General features: G+C 32.4%; 3 protein-coding genes across 4 annotated transcripts; all 3 read left to right on the top strand.

Moving 5' to 3' along the window:
• The first annotated feature begins 2,027 nt into the window (after positions 1 to 2,027).
• Positions 2,028 to 3,385, top strand: LOC129904127 (sterol carrier protein 2). 2 transcript variants are annotated; one of them, XM_055979662.1, is made up of 5 exons: positions 2,028 to 2,145; positions 2,312 to 2,457; positions 2,548 to 2,608; positions 2,755 to 2,857; positions 3,090 to 3,385. In XM_055979662.1, exons 2-5 carry the CDS (start codon positions 2,326 to 2,328, stop codon positions 3,169 to 3,171), a joined length of 378 nt encoding a protein of 125 aa, XP_055835637.1. In that variant the 5' UTR covers positions 2,028 to 2,145; positions 2,312 to 2,325; the 3' UTR covers positions 3,172 to 3,385. The 2 variants fall into 2 exon arrangements, with proteins under 2 accessions (XP_055835637.1, XP_055835636.1); XM_055979661.1 differs by having other exon boundaries at positions 2,028 to 2,457.
• Positions 3,386 to 6,865: 3,480 nt separating this feature from the next.
• LOC129904330 (alpha-amylase-like) lies at positions 6,866 to 9,653 on the top strand. The gene is made up of 4 exons (XM_055979890.1): positions 6,866 to 7,022; positions 7,149 to 7,281; positions 7,868 to 8,673; positions 9,268 to 9,653. The coding sequence occupies exons 1-4, from the start codon at positions 6,945 to 6,947 to the stop codon at positions 9,520 to 9,522; spliced, it is 1,272 nt and encodes a 423-aa protein (XP_055835865.1). The 5' UTR covers positions 6,866 to 6,944; the 3' UTR covers positions 9,523 to 9,653.
• Positions 9,654 to 11,374: 1,721 nt separating this feature from the next.
• LOC129902425 (alpha-amylase-like) lies at positions 11,375 to 14,498 on the top strand. The gene is made up of 4 exons (XM_055977659.1): positions 11,375 to 11,467; positions 12,025 to 12,163; positions 12,698 to 13,506; positions 13,856 to 14,498. The coding sequence occupies exons 1-4, from the start codon at positions 11,375 to 11,377 to the stop codon at positions 14,108 to 14,110; spliced, it is 1,296 nt and encodes a 431-aa protein (XP_055833634.1). The 3' UTR covers positions 14,111 to 14,498.
• The last annotated feature ends 1,329 nt before the right edge of the window (positions 14,499 to 15,827 follow it).

Raw genomic sequence — 15,827 nt, 5'->3', positions numbered from 1 at the left:
CTCTTCTTGTGGACATAGCTTGGTTGACCGAACCACGTTAAATATTTGTGTTTCTTTTGATATATTTCTCGTTTGTCTTCTTTCTCATGATCTTCCGAAATTTATTTTGTTAGCTTCCACATGACACCTGATTATTTTTAGGGAAACTTACATAAATATACAATATTAAGAAAATATTTACCATCTATAGCAATAAAAAAAATTTCACTGAACACTTATAATACATTTATAATACAGTTTTAATACATATTGCAGAGAACTATTTATAAAACATATATAATACAAGTCTTATAGATAGATAATACATTTATCACATACTTTAATAGATTTATAATACATTATGTCAATTTCTTATTATACAAACATAATATATATTTTAAAACACTTATAATACATTTATATTGTATGCATAATTCACTTTTAATACAAGTGTAGATTTATCATAATATTGCTATGTATTGCTATAAATTGTAATAAATAAAAAATATCGCTAAAATCAGTAATTAATTTTTAAAAGTCACTCAATTAAGTAATTTTTCCTTATTTTTATCCTAACAGTTTGTACTTAAAAGTCCTTATGACTTTGCGTTCCTTTCCTACTGTTGTCTAAATACAACCAGGGAAAATCACACAAACACACTATTAATTTAATAACAAGACAAATGGCTAGTTTTAATCATCAATATAATTGTGGTTTTGTTTTAAGATTGTAATGAACTAGGCGTGACAACTGCAATTACGCCGGGATCATTTGGTTGAGAACAAATTATTCCTGAATAAGCTATTTTATCATGTATATGAGATAACTTATTTAATTACTATGATATAAATAGTGGATAAATAATCAAACAAACCCAAGATAATGCATTTATCTTGGGATTATTAGAGAAAGGAATCTAGATAGGCCCTTGCTGCTCATACAATTTCTTCCCTATTCATCACCCCAAACTCATTGAACTAAGTTTTGGTTTTAGCCCACGAACTTGTGGATCTGAGTAAGCCCAAAGTATCAACACAATGGGGCTCATAACAAAGCCCTAAACTAAGATCAGCTCGACACAATCCTTTAACCTATTCAATCTAGTGCAATTACAATTGGCAGCAGATGAGAGGCTTCTATTTTGTTTAGTTTGGTTGGATGAGTTAAGGCACTGACCCAGTGTTTTAAAAGGCGGGGGCGTGAGGCGAGATATTTTTATAGGATGAGGCAGAAGACCTATAGATCTTTAAATTTTTAACAATATGGTGTAAAAATATAATAACACAAAATTATAAAAATACATCAATAATTTAAAATAATTAAAAATATAATTAAGGAAACTCAAAAAATAAAACTTCTATCATGACTATACAAATATAAATAATTTATCTTAACTTTCTAATAATAAAAGAATAATTATTTCTCAAAATATTTTTTATCATACTATACAATTTACCCCCTAAAAAAAATAATCAATAAAACTTACTGATATTATAATAAAAACATCACTCTATCATGAATAAAAATAAAATTACTTTCAAATAGCTAAATAAAATATGATAATTTTGAGACATATGACAAAATCATGAAGACCAATGATAAGAGAAAAAGTAAATTTTCGCTACGTATTTTTAATAGAAATGTTACATAATATATAATCGCATTCATAGTGTTACCATATAGTAAAAATGTGATACTATAACTTGTTATTTGAGTTACTATCAATCTTCTTATCTTTATAGATTAAAAATTATTAAGCATCATTCATTTATTCAAGAATTATGAGGATTAACAATGTTAACTAAAGATTTTAACACATAATTTGTGTAAGATCTGTTGGGCGAGCTCCGAGCGTTGAATGTTGGACATGCTTAAGACATACAATTGGGCGCTTAAGGCATAAATCTTATCAAATTAAGTCTCACACTTGAGTCTTAAAGCATTTTGTTAGAGCCCATCCCAAAATGAACCCAAGACGAGTTCCAACGGAATCTTTTAAAACACTGAACTGACCAACTCTTTGTTTGGACTACAAACGCATAAAGCCCAAATTCTTTGGTACTACGTCATCCTATCTCGCACATTGAATTGCGTGTCTATCCCAAATCAAGTAATCATCCGCCACCTACTACCTCTCTTGCAGTTATTACTCGTCTTCTTCGTTGGTAACCAAAACTGCAATCTTTATTTTTATCTTTCTTCCACCGAATTCCAAGTTTTCATCTCCCATTAATGCTCTACTGGCTACTTTCTTTCTCTATATATAGTAGGAATTACTCTTCATAATTCTCTATTCCTGTTTTACCCTTTGAGTTTACTTTTTCGCATCAGTATAAGAATCAGCCATGGCGGAAAGTTCCACTCAGCTCAAATCAGATGCTATATTCGATCAAATGAAACTTCATTTTTCTACTGATGCTGGCAAGGCACTCGTTAAGAAAATTGGTCTTGTTTACCAAATCAACATCGCACCTAAGGTATAATTTTCCCCTAATTTTTATATTCATGTATATATGTAGCTTTTTTTTATTTTATTTTATTGATTTTTTATATTTCTGAATTGGCAGAAAATTGGATTCAATGAGAAGGTGTATGTTGTTGATTTGAAGAAAGGAGAAACAAGGGAAGGTTAGATTATTTAACTTTTTTTTTTTAAAAAAAAAGAAACAGTATTGGGATAAAAGGATCCAGATTTATCAGTTTCTAGGTCAGGTTGCTAATTGAATTTCTTGGATCCGAATTGAATTTGGGTATTTTGTTATTTGGGAATTTAGGGCCATATGAGGATGGGAAGCCTGATGCAACCTTTTCATTTACTGATGCTGATTTTGTGAAGATCGCCACCGGAAAAATGAACCCTCAAATTGCCTTTATGAGGTACTATTATCGTTCAATTCTATGTTGCTCGGACTCCTCAAAAGGATGCTTGTGAGATCCTCCAAAAGTAGCAGAGTAGTACATTTTTGGAGGATCCCAGTATGTTTGGAGAGTTCGAGCAACATAGGTTCTCTTTGCCCTTTTCAATTGTTGGGAATTTTTATACTGTTTGCGACACAAAAAGTTTTGAGCTTTTTGGAAATTTGTCATTTTCGATTGGATCTTGATGCAGGGGTGCAATGAAGATTAAGGGCAGCATAAGCGCAGCGCAGAAATTCACACCTGATATTTTCCCAAAGCCCTCAAAGATGTGAACGAATTTTCTAAAATGTCAGTAGAAAGACTTCTTTTTAGGTTTTCTTCTCTGGAGTCACAAAATCAGATAATACGATAAGAAAATTAAGGAGGATTTAAATTTATCTGTCTGTTCTTGGGTATAATTCTGTGTTCCTTTATGATGTAGTAGTGAAATTCTGGGCTTATATTAAAGGAACTGAAATATAAATGCTCACATTTTACGCCGTATAATTATGTCTATCATTTTATAGATGATGAAAGCTGATATTACATTAGTTATTTTGTTTTATACAAGTCTTGTAATTGCTGCTTGCGACTGTAAGATAAATGGAGTCAGCCTTCTGTGGCATTAGTGGAGATCTGCTTATATTAGCATTGTCTTACATAAGTTGCTTATGCAGCTTTGTCCATGATAGTTGGCTAATACTACTACTGCAATTAAGTGTAGTTATGCGAAACTCTGTTAGAAGTGCTAGGGCTAAAATGTTAATTATTGTAAACCCTATCTCAATTATTATACAGCATCTGGCTGATGAAATGCTGCTCATTTGCAAAGCAAACTAGTTACTGTTTAAAATGGTGAAGTAACCAAATGCTAGTGAAACGTATGTGCTGGTTGAATTTAGATGATTGTTCAACATTACGTCTCACTGAAACCTAATCATGGATTGACAGCTTGTTATAAGCATGTTCTTGTCCTCCAATATTTGTTATTATCTACTGTCTTGGATTTCGATTATCGCATTATTTTTTTTGTAGTTATTGTTCCTATTTTATTTTTTCCAGAATGCTTTTTCATGCTTTCTTTAGTATCTGCTTTGATATGTATTTCCTTGAGTCAAGGGTCTATCGGACTTAGCCTTTCTAACTCCCAAGGCAGGGATAAGATTTGCGTACACATTACTCTCTCCAAAACCCACTTTTGGGATTACATCGACTATGTTGTTGTTTGAACTTTCCGGCTCACAGATGTTGTCACACTTTAAAATGTGTGTGTGTATATAGAAAGAGCCAAATAGATGTAGAGAACTTAAATAGTCGAGATTAAGCAACTTGACTTTGTTTTTTCTTGTGCTCAATCAACTTCACCATACAGTCTGGTTTTGATGTGATCTTCCAATTATTACCTAGCCTTATGAATTATGATTATGTCTCATCTTATACGAGATTATAATATTACTGATGGTGATTCAGTATTATGATTATGTTAGTTGAACTGAATTTTTTTTCTTTCTGTTTAATGTCATAAGTACATAGTTGCTGCATCCTGAAGAAGAAAGAAGAGTGAAGGAAGAACCTAAAACAAAGATAGTAATTCCTGAAGTAAAAAGTTCCAGATACATTCCCTGTAAAACTACTGGCCTATGTTACTAAAAGTGCCCGTTTGGATTGACTTATAAGCTGTTTTCAGCTTTTTTTAAGTGTTTGGTTGGCCAACTTAAAATCATTTTGTACTTAAAATAAGCCCTAATAAATACTTGGGTTTGTTTGGATGGACTTATTTTAAACAACTTATAAGTTGAAAACTAAGTCAAAATAAGTTGGGTTGCACCTACTTATTTTTTTTAACTTATAAGCTGCTTAATATAAGTCCATCCAAATAGGCTCTAAAATGCTCAGTTTATTTCCTATCCAGAATGGATTCTCAATCAAATGATCAACTGACAAATCTAACTTCCTGGAAGTCCTATCTTTTACATGGAGTAATTTAACTTGGCGTGGTACATAGATGTCTAAATATGGTTCCTGATCCCCTTCTCTTGCCATTAGAGGTATCACAGTAGACGAAAATTCAAGAGAAGTTGAATATCCTGGATAACTAGTATAACTGTAAACCATCTCCCTAAATGCAAAAGTTGGTTTACATTCATCAATGCGATACTTTAGGTTCCAAGTGGAGTAGTCATCGTTTCCCAGTTCAAGACATCAATATGATAAGACTCACTGTTTGAAGAGCCAACCAGATGTAAATTTCCATTTTAGGCATTGGATAAGAGTAGAAAACTTCTCTATCGATATCAAAATATCAAAAGCTGTTTATCTCCTCAAATATCTAAATAATTGCTCCATTAAAGAAGACTTCCTTAACAAATCCCAAATGGCTATGAAATGGTTCTGGAAACAGAGCTTGTGATTTCTTCCAAGACTTGGTATCTGAAGAGTATATCTGAATAGGGAGACCAAAATTATGACTTATAACTTTGTAATGAGGTGATATTGAGTGATCAAAGGCCAAACTCATGTCTAGTGAACACCTATTTAGACTCGGAAGAGCATTGAATTCCTTTGTGGTTGGGCAACACACATAGTATTTATAAAACAAGATTTCAATACCTTCGAAGCGATCTTCTTTGACAAAATCCAAGAATGTAGTACAAGCCTTAGATTTTGTTTTAACAGGAACTGAAACACATGCCAGACCATTAAAAAAAAACAAGATAAATCTAAAAAAAATAATTAATATAATTTTGAATTTTGAAAAATTCATTTATTTTGGATCATAAAAAAGTGTAACAATTTATTTATATTGGACTAAAGGATACTTTTTTGGGGGGGCGGGGTATGCTACGATCACTTGCTATTTTTCTTCCTTTATCCCAGTATCTGTCACTGAATTATTCTCTGGCTGTTCCCACCATTATCTGGTTAATGTGAAAACTTCCCCATTTTCAAATGCATCTTTGTTCTACCATCACCACATCTTTTCATTTGGCCCACAGCCAGTAGAAGAAGACAAAATTTTCATCAACATTTACTATACATACATAAAAAAAGATTTCATCTTATATATACCATGTGATTTTCTGGCAAAGAAGGTTACTCTAGCTCCGCTCCTACCAAAGCCCCGACTCTTGATAGAACTGGATCAAGATATGAATTCCCCTATGATTTGGGTACAATATTGTGCAGATCTAGCCTTCTGCTTTGGATGCAGTCCACAACCCTGCAGACGAACATACTTGTATTTTCGGCTGGAATCATATATACAAACAATTTTATTTTATTTTTAAAAACAAATTACATATACTCTAAATTCACTAATTCTAGATGGTGCACCTATGACCCACACATGTGAAAACTTATTCTAAAATTTTATTCCACAACTTCAATTTTTTAAGCCTATTGGCGTACCATCTTAGAATTCAATTCCCGTGTCTTGTACGCTTATCATTTGAGTCGAGATGAAAGACCAAAATAATGAAATCTTCTCTATGGACGGTAAAATCCAACTAGAGTCATTTTGTAAAAGAAAATTTAAAAGTTGAGTGACTTTATTGATACAAAACTAAATTAAGTGATTTTACCAAATATATTTGTATATAGTTGAGTTACCCTTCTTATTCGAGCCAAAGGTATGTGTAGGAAACAACTAACTTCTCTACCTTTTCTCAAAACAGGTGTAAAGTTGCATACTCAGAATGGTATTAGATTAAGGGTCTGTTTGACTTAACTTATCTAAAGAAACTAATAAGCTAAAAACAATTTATAAGTTGTTGTAGATAAATTAAGTCAAACAGACCAAATTATTTTTAAGGCTTATTTTAAGCACAAAATGACTTTAAGTTGATCAGTCAAACATTCAAAAAAACTTAAAACAGATTATAAGCAATCTCTAAATATGTTGCTGCAGTTGAGTGACATTTGAGAAATTTCCAGTCCGTTAATCTTGTACCAGTGTGTGTACGTATCAAAAAAAAGTCAGTTCTTTAGTCTCTAAAACACATTTTAAATAGAGTTTCTTTTTCCCATCTTTTGCTCCTCATCCTGGAGTCAACACAACACAATAACAATGAATTCCATTTTTCCTCTTTGTTTAATTCTCTATTTCATTCTTCCTATGTTTGCTTCTCCAACGGTGTTGTTTCAGGTATACCCAAGAACCTTAATATCATCAAACTTTTCCAATGTATACGTATCTCTATGTTTATGTACTTGCTCACTCTATTTTTAAAAAAATGAAGTTTTGTACAATTTTTTTATTTTTATTTGTTAGGGATTCAATTGGGAATCGAGTAAAAAACAAGGTGGATGGTATAACTCTCTCATCAACTTAGTTCCAGACTTGGCTAAAGCTGGAGTTACTCATGTTTGGTTACCACCATCATCTCACTCTGTTTCTCCTCAAGGTAATTTTCTGTGTGATTGTGAACTAGTGGTCAATAAAGCCAATATGACCATGGAAGATCACGGTCCAAATTTCAATGAAAATATGATCCGTTCAACCTAGTGAGTTACTCGAGATTAGAGCTGATAAAATTAGCCCATTAAAATATGACTCGTCCAACCCGTTCAAGTTTAGACAAGTTAATCACCAACCTATTTATTAGCTCAGTCCATAAAATTAGGTTGATATGTAACTCAAATTAACCCAGAGACCTTATCAAAATATTTTCAGAAATATAATTTTTTTTATTTGATATGTTATATATAGTCTTAATAAATGAAAACAAAAATAAAAGTTATATTAGGTTTTTATAAAAATTATAGACACATGTAAGTTATCCCAAACACCACGACTGATGGAAAAAGAAATGATATTTATCGTTCCCATGTTAGGAAGTGGATGGAATTCACAAGTTAAAGACGAGAGTTTGAGCTAATTATCCTATAAATGACATGCATTTTACATGTTTGAAGGATTGCCATAATTAAAATTGATGTAGTTATTACAAAATGGGATTACTTGAAGGCTTATCCCATATTTTATGCCAGGTTATATGCCAGGAAGATTGTATGACTTGGATGCTTCCAAGTTTGGGAATCAGCAACAACTGAAAACTCTTATTAAGGCTTTACATGACCACGGGATCAAATCGGTTGCTGATATAGTGATAAATCATAGATGCGCGGATAAAAAAGATACTAGGGGAATATACAGTATCTTTGAAGGAGGAACATCTGATGACCGTCTTGATTGGGGTCCGTCTTTCATTTGCAAGGACGATAGACAATATTCTGATGGCACAGGGAATCCAGACACGGGTTTGGACTTTGAACCTGCCCCTGATATCGATCATCTTAATACCAGAGTGCAGAAAGAGTTATCAGACTGGATGAATTGGCTGAAATCTGAAATTGGATTTGATGGTTGGCGTTTCGATTTTGTTAGGGGATATGCACCTAGCATTACCAAGATTTATATGGGAAACACGTCCCCGGATTTTGCAGTTGGTGAATTTTGGGACTCTCTTGCTTATGGACAGGGCGAAAAACTGGAATATAACCAGGACAATCATAGGAATGAGCTAGTTGGTTGGGTTCAAAATGGGGGTGGGGCTGTAACAGCCTTTGATTTCACAACTAAGGGAATTCTTCAAGCTGCAGTTCAAGGAGAGTTATGGAGATTGAAGGATTCCCATGGAAATCCTCCAGGGATGATAGGTGTTTTGCCTCAAAATGCTGTGACTTTTATCGATAATCACGATACTGGATCGACACAAAAGATGTGGCCATTCCCTTCAGACAAAGTTATGCAAGGATATGCATACATTCTCACTCATCCAGGAATTCCATCAGTGGTAAAAACAAAATATTCCTTCCTCACCAAATTCTTACTATGCATTTGTCACTGTGTCTATTTTACAAGAAATTTATATTCTTTTCAAGGTTGTTGAGGAACTCGGCCTGCATGATCTTGCTCACATTGCCAGTTTCAATAGTAGGCTGACAGAAAACATAACACTAGTTAACTAATGATCGATTCTCATAATACAGCAGAGGCATAATACATAAACAAACGCTCAAACTTAGTCTCAGCTGAAAAGTAAGCACTCCAACTTTGAGTATGCACATCTAAACACCTCAATTCATCTATACTGTGAAAGCTGAATACTCCAACATACAAAATGATCATCTAGGCACCTCCACAGGTGTCCACGAGACATAGTAAGGATGAGTTGGAGTGTTAAGAGTCTAGATGTGCACGCAGCACTCTTAAAGTTGGAGTGTTTACTTGTCAGCTGATCATGTCAAGTTTGAGTGTCTGTTTATGTATTATGCCAACAAAATATGACTCGTATAACCGATCCTAATTTGATTGAATTGAGGTATAGTTATTTTTGTTGTTGTTTGTGAGTAGCTGAGGAGCTTTAAATTCTTGTTTTTGGTTGCAGTTTTATGACCATTTCTTTGATTGGGGCCTGAAGGATGGAATTTCAGCACTGATCTCTATTAGGAAGAGGAATGGGATTTCTGCAACAAGCAATGTGAAAATAATGGCTTCTGATTCTGATCTTTATATAGCAATGATTGATCAGAAAATTATTGTCAAGATTGGGCCAAAACTTGATCTTGGAAATCTTGTCCCACCTAATTATCATGTGGCTACTTCTGGACAAGACTATGCTGTATGGGAGCAAAAGGCATAAACATATTGTAGTTGCCATTCATTTACAATACAAAAAGTGTCCATGGATAAAATGTAATGTCATATGATTGAAAATGTGGTTTATATCGGACACACCTAATGAATGCCAAAAATTCAAGAAATTATATGCAATTCGACAGACCTTGCTCAATTCGCAATTACATCTATGTCTTAATTTAGGCTTCGATAAAGCCTAATTTCATAGTCAAACGTCTTATTTGAACTTTGACTTTTCAAATATTTAATCTTCGGGTATGAAGTTAGGTTTTGATAGAGCTAGCCGTAGAAGAGGAAGCAACAACAACGACAAATGTAGCTTCAATATGAAGTTTGCTAAAATGGACTAAACTGTAAATAATTTTTGTATATTTTAAATGTTTCAGTTTATGCAATATAATTTTCTTATTATTTTATTGCAAAAAGAGACATTTCTACATTTGAAAATAATTTGAGGTTAAACTTTCATATTACTCATAATGAGAAGTTTCTATAGTTAAACATATTATGACATGTTAAGTTCATAAGTTTCAAAAGTCTTGCAACTATCCAAATGTAATGACACGTTTAAGATTCACAACTTTTAAAGGATTTCAATTTGTTTTAAAAAAAAAAAACTTATCAAACCATGTCATATATATAATTGAAACTGATAGCATGTTAGTTACAGTTTTACATATTGTTAGCGAATGCTTATTACGTAGAGTTGTGTGTAAATGTATATTTTAAAGTAATTTTGATAGTCTAAAGGAGTATCATTTTACACCATCAATTTATATAGAAGTATCAAATGAACGGGTTAGGTTGAAATTGAGAATATTAAAATGGGTTGAAATAAAAATTAAGTTAGGTCATGACCCGCCCAAATTTACTTTGCGCTCAAATGGGTTGGGCTAAAATTCGGGTTGGGTCATGACCCACGCAATTTGATCCGCTTAATCTTAATAATTTCAACATATTATTATTTACCTTTTATAACCACAATTTGAATTTCAACTCAAGAAAATAAAAAGAAAAATTTATAAATGGATAGATTAATCCTAAAAGATATAAAATAGATAGTAATTCATACATTTAATATGAGAACAAATATTACACCAATGCAAATAAAGAACCTTAAAACGGATTGAAATTGGAGATTAAGTTAGGCTCAATTGAAGATTCTTTTAAAATGGTTAAGGCTTGAATGAGTTGAGATTGAACCTAATACAAATTATCTTGAGTCCAACCCATAAAAGTTTGGGCAAGTTGGGCAGATTATTTATATTTGAGCTCATTTTGGCACCACATAAATGTATATGTAAACTTCTAAAGTAAAACTATCCCTAGTTCTCTTTAGCTCCATCTCGACTTCTCAAACGTAAGGGTAAAGTTCGCGTACACTCTATCCTTCATAGACGTTGTTGTTAATTAAACATCTCGTCTTAGGCTTTCAACTTCTAAATCAGTGGCAAGATAAATTTTATTTCACATCAGAAATATCATCAGTCAAATTTACATGATTTCTTTAATGTACATGTTTTCCTTGTCCATGATCTCTTTGAAAACTACTGCATATATCACTTCATTAATCGCTATGTTTTTGCGACATGTCTGTAGCTTCTAGCACTACAAGGAGATAAAAGTAGTAAAAATAATTTCCAACACAGAAGGATAATTAGATATGATCTTTTAGCCCTAAAAAACTCTATAGCAGCCTCTACAGTTTTGTTGATTTTGTCAAATATTGAAAGTGAATGCTTCTAGTTTCTACTTATTATATATTGGAAAAGTCTACCATATAGGCTATGCAACACACTATATATTTAAAACATCTAAGTTCAGAAATCATTAGTGTGTACAACAAACATTAAAAAATGAAAACCAACAGAAAATTAAACCCCAATTTCTCAGTTTGCCTTTTGCTGATTCTTTGGCCTGCATTTGCATTTTCTACTTTCTTATTTCAGGTATACATAGTTCATCTGTTTTAATTTATGTCTCTTAACAAGATTCCAAGGGTATTTTGGTATATTATGCCATAATTTGTTTAAAATTAGAAGATTCAAAAGTCTCAATTCATTAGAAGATTCAAAAGTCTCAATTCACTTTTTAAAACTCGGTGCATAGTCAAACTAACACACATAACATAGAACAAAGAGCACATAACATAGAACAAAGAGAGAATATATAAAAGACAAATCCCTTTATGTTGGAGAGACATAGTTATTGTATTCCTAGATTTCTATTTCTATTGGTTGAGCTCGATTATTGTATTTTCTTGTTTTTGTTCCTACTTGTTGCTAGTGTCATCCTTTTCATCTATTTTTGAAGCGAGAGCCTATTGGAAACAATCTATCTACCTTCTCAAGGTAGGGCTAAAGTCTGTACATACTACCCTTTTCAGATTCACTTGTAAGATTATACTGAGTTTATTGTTGTTGATCATGTGAAGACCTGTATTATAATATTATTTGGCAGTTTTCATAAAAATTCAACTGATTTTTTTTGTCGTTTGATAAAACAGGGATTTAACTGGGATTCTTCAGGGCAAGATGGAGGATGGTGGAATCATCTTATTAAATTAGTCCCAGATTTGGCTGATGCTGGTTTCACTCATGTTTGGCTTCCCCCACCCTCAAACTCCCTTGTAAATCACTCCCAAGGTGCTCATAGATATTTTCTATTCTCTCCGTATTAATTTATTTGTCTGGTTTTGACTAGATACGGAGTTAAGAAAGTAAAAAAAAAAACTTTTGAATCTTGTAGTCTTAACTTAAAGGTAGGTAGAATGTACTAAAATGTCATTTAATCTTGTGGTCTTACACAAATCATGTGTAAAGTTAAAATTAAAGAGTTAACGAAAAATGAAAGAGACATTCTTTTTTAAACATACTAAAAAGGAAAAAAAACACAAGAAACAAAGTTCTACTTATTAAGGGAGTTTTCCCACATAAAAAAAGTTGCTATAGTCTTCAAGGAATTGGAACCATTTTAGTAGTTAGAGGCGGAATTAAGATTCGAAGTTCACCTAACTCTCATAGCTTGTTTTAGTTACTGATTGGTAATTAAATATGTATACATATCAAATGAATTTCCTAATATAAATACAAGGTCTAAGCAAAAGTTATTGAGTTCGTCTGAATTTGTGCCTAATACTGTAGTTCTGCAGCAGACACTTACGTATCTCAAATTGACAGGGTATATGCCATCAAGATTGTATGATTTGGATACATCAAGTTATGGCAATTCGCGAGAACTTAAAGCTTTAATAAAGGCCTTTCGCGATAAAGGGATCAAATGTCTTGCCGATATAGTTATAAACCATAGATGGGCTGAAAACAAAGATATCAGAGGAATCAACTGTTTATTTGAAGGTGGTACCCCTGATAATAAGCTAGATTGGGGTCCAAGTTTCATTTGTGGTAACGATACTAAATTTTCCGATGGCAAAGGTAACACCGATACAGGTTTAGATTGGGGCGATGCACCGGATATAGACCATGCTAATCCACAAGTACAAAAAGACTTATCAGAATGGATGAATTGGCTCAAGACTGAAATTGGTTTTGATGGTTGGAGATTCGACATGGTCTTAGGATATGCACCTAGGTTCACTAAAATCTACATGGACAATACTAAACCTGATTTTGCTGTCGGGGAGTTCTTCTTGAAATTTAATAACAAACCGGATGGGAAACCGGACTATGATCAGCACAGGAATGATTTAGTTCATTGGGTTCAGAATGCAGGTGGAGTTGTGACAACATTTGATTTTACGACTAAAGGTATTCTTGGTACTGCTGTTGGTGATAAGAGGTTTGATTTGTTGAAAGATGATAAAGGAAATCCTCCAGGAATGATTGGTATTTTGCCTCAGAATGCTGTGACTTTTATTGATAATCATGATACTTACTCACAGCAGCAATGGCCATTCCCTACAAATCCAAATGATAAAGTAACTCAGGGATACACTTACATTCTAACTCATCCCGGCATTCCATCAGTGGTATGTTATTTCTTCTTTGATCTGTTTTATGAAATAACGGTACTGTATAATCAACGATCAAATCATATATGATAGCAACGTGGTAAAAATGGTAACTCATCTGCTGTCGCGTGTAACAATTCACTGGAAATGTAAAAGATCTTTTATACTGTCAATGTGTATAATGTAAATCCATCTGTCTATCAGTCATGAAAAAGTATGTTAGACGGAATGAGTTACTCGTTAGATCTGATGAGAACAATCTTAGCTCAATATTTGTGAAACTGACTCAAGTCAGATTTACAAAGTTAGTTTTAAGTAAATTTCTTCTAACTGATAAGCATAATTAATTGTTCTTTTGTGCGTGCAGTTTTATGATCATTTCTTCCTGTTCCAAGGGATGAGGAAACCAATTAAAGATTTGTATGCAGTTAGGAAGAGGAATGAGATTTCATCAACAAGCAAAGTGAGGATTTTGGAAGCTCAAAGTGATCTTTATGTGGCAAACATTGATGACAAAATTGTTGTCAAGATTGGACCTGGCAATGTTGGAAATCATGTTCCATCTAATTTTCAATTGGCAACATCAGGTGTTGACTATGCTGTGTGGGAAAAGAAGGCATAAGTTTATGAATAATAACAGTATCATTAGCATTGCGGACCATTCCTGGACCAAGGGTAGATCTACGTTGGGTCCAGGGGTTCATCCGATCCCTCTTCGTTAAAAAATTACACTGTATATATAAGATATTTTTTTTTGATTTGCGTGTATATATTTATCATTGAACCCCCTGAGCACAATCCAAATGGCTTAGCTTAGTGGTAAAGGAGTTCAATATTTCGCCCAGCTACTCCAGTTTGCGGTTTCAAACCTAACGTGCGATGTTTAGAGGTTTTTTGTTCGAGTTGGAGTGGAAGCAGTGAAGGGGGCGAGTTCCCTAACCTACGCGGTCTTTTAGTACTAGCATTAGTGTTGAGACATCATGAAAAAAATAAGCTGGACCATAATGTCCAACTAGTATTCACTATTCAGCAGTAAACCATAAATTGATGATACTAAATTTTATATTTGCCTTTTGATCTCTTGTTTACTGAATCTTTCAGTGATTGTCTATTTCAAATGTCAGCTCTAAATTGATGACTTTTCTATGAAAAACTTCAAGTCTGATGACTTTTATACGATACTATAAAATAAAAAAAGTGAGTTTTATATGATAACTTTTAAAGTTGAATGACTATTCTGTAACAAAAAAAAGTAGAAAAGTGACTTTTGTTGCGATAAACACAAAGCTAAATGACCGCCGGAGAAATCTTCTCTATTGAAAACTGAATCTTGTACCTAGTTTTGGTCCACATTATTGTCTTCTAAGATTTTTCAATATTTCTTAAAAAATACATTGTAAACTTAATTACACATTTGTTGAAATTACTCTGTCTCTTACGTCTAATTTAATTAATATTTTACTTATTCTAGCTAGTTAGAGTTATTAGTAATGCAAAAATTAATTATGAAAAAATTTATGTATTATTTTATGCAGATATTAGTTATGTCGATTTTTTCTTCAATATTATAGCCAAGAACTTTAATGCATAAATTGAAGGGGCGGCTCTCTACGACTTGGCCAGTACGGCAATTGCCTTAGCCCCCAAAAATTTGAAGGCCCCAAATTTACTTCAAATTATTATTTACTAATTTTATTATATAATTATATATCATATAATTTATGTAAATGAAATTGTTATAGTATTTGAGGTTATTTCATACCAATAAGTTCAAAAAATTATGATAATTTTTTTCATTCATTAATTAGTATATTTGTTTCATTCTTCAATTTTATTTATTTTTTTATATATGAACTATGTTATATACTTCGGTAACATAATGAATTTTTTTTTCAATTTTCTCTGAAATTGGATGAACATAAAAGCATTCATGCACCTGTTTTCTTTTCGTTTAATTCAACATATTCTATTAAATTTTTATAATTTAGTTTAGATATTCACTAATGAGTGCTACTTAATAGAATGAACTACAACTATCATTTAAATTTGAACAAAAATTTAATCAAAAGGTGTATATATTTTTGACGTTATCCGTGCTTAAACTTTGTAATGTATGTTCTTTTTTTTTTGTGATGATAGGCAAATCAAAATTTCAATTTGAATTTTAGACCTCAACATTGATAATCCACCACTTTATTTTTTGTGCTCTTCTTCCTTCTTTTTTTTTTTTTGAAATTTCTTGTTCTTTGTCTTAAATGATTAATCCATTGTTTAGAAAATATTTTTTTTGTTCATATACAAATTTTACAAAATAAATTTAAGGGGCTCTTAATATGATT

This window comes from Solanum dulcamara, chromosome 9 (genome assembly GCF_947179165.1).
Source record: "Solanum dulcamara chromosome 9, daSolDulc1.2, whole genome shotgun sequence".
NCBI lineage: Eukaryota > Viridiplantae > Streptophyta > Magnoliopsida > Solanales > Solanaceae > Solanum > Solanum dulcamara.
The sequence above is the reverse complement of the archived record's forward strand: the minus strand, read 5'-3'. Positions and strand labels throughout refer to the sequence as shown.

Coding starts and splice junctions, on each gene's coding strand:
- LOC129904127 (XM_055979662.1), top strand. CDS start 2,326: ATGGCGGAAAGTTCCACTCAGCTCAAATCAGATGCTATATTCGATCAA. Junction 2,458..2,547: donor AAATCAACATCGCACCTAAG/GTATAATTTTCC, acceptor CTGAATTGGCAG/AAAATTGGATTCAATGAGAA. Junction 2,858..3,089: donor CCTCAAATTGCCTTTATGAG/GTACTATTATCG, acceptor ATCTTGATGCAG/GGGTGCAATGAAGATTAAGG.
- LOC129902425 (XM_055977659.1), top strand. CDS start 11,375: ATGAAAACCAACAGAAAATTAAACCCCAATTTCTCAGTTTGCCTTTTG. Junction 12,164..12,697: donor CCTTGTAAATCACTCCCAAG/GTGCTCATAGAT, acceptor TCAAATTGACAG/GGTATATGCCATCAAGATTG. Junction 13,507..13,855: donor ATCCCGGCATTCCATCAGTG/GTATGTTATTTC, acceptor TTGTGCGTGCAG/TTTTATGATCATTTCTTCCT.
- LOC129904330 (XM_055979890.1), top strand. CDS start 6,945: ATGAATTCCATTTTTCCTCTTTGTTTAATTCTCTATTTCATTCTTCCT. Junction 7,023..7,148: donor CTCCAACGGTGTTGTTTCAG/GTATACCCAAGA, acceptor TTTATTTGTTAG/GGATTCAATTGGGAATCGAG. Junction 8,674..9,267: donor ATCCAGGAATTCCATCAGTG/GTAAAAACAAAA, acceptor TTTTGGTTGCAG/TTTTATGACCATTTCTTTGA.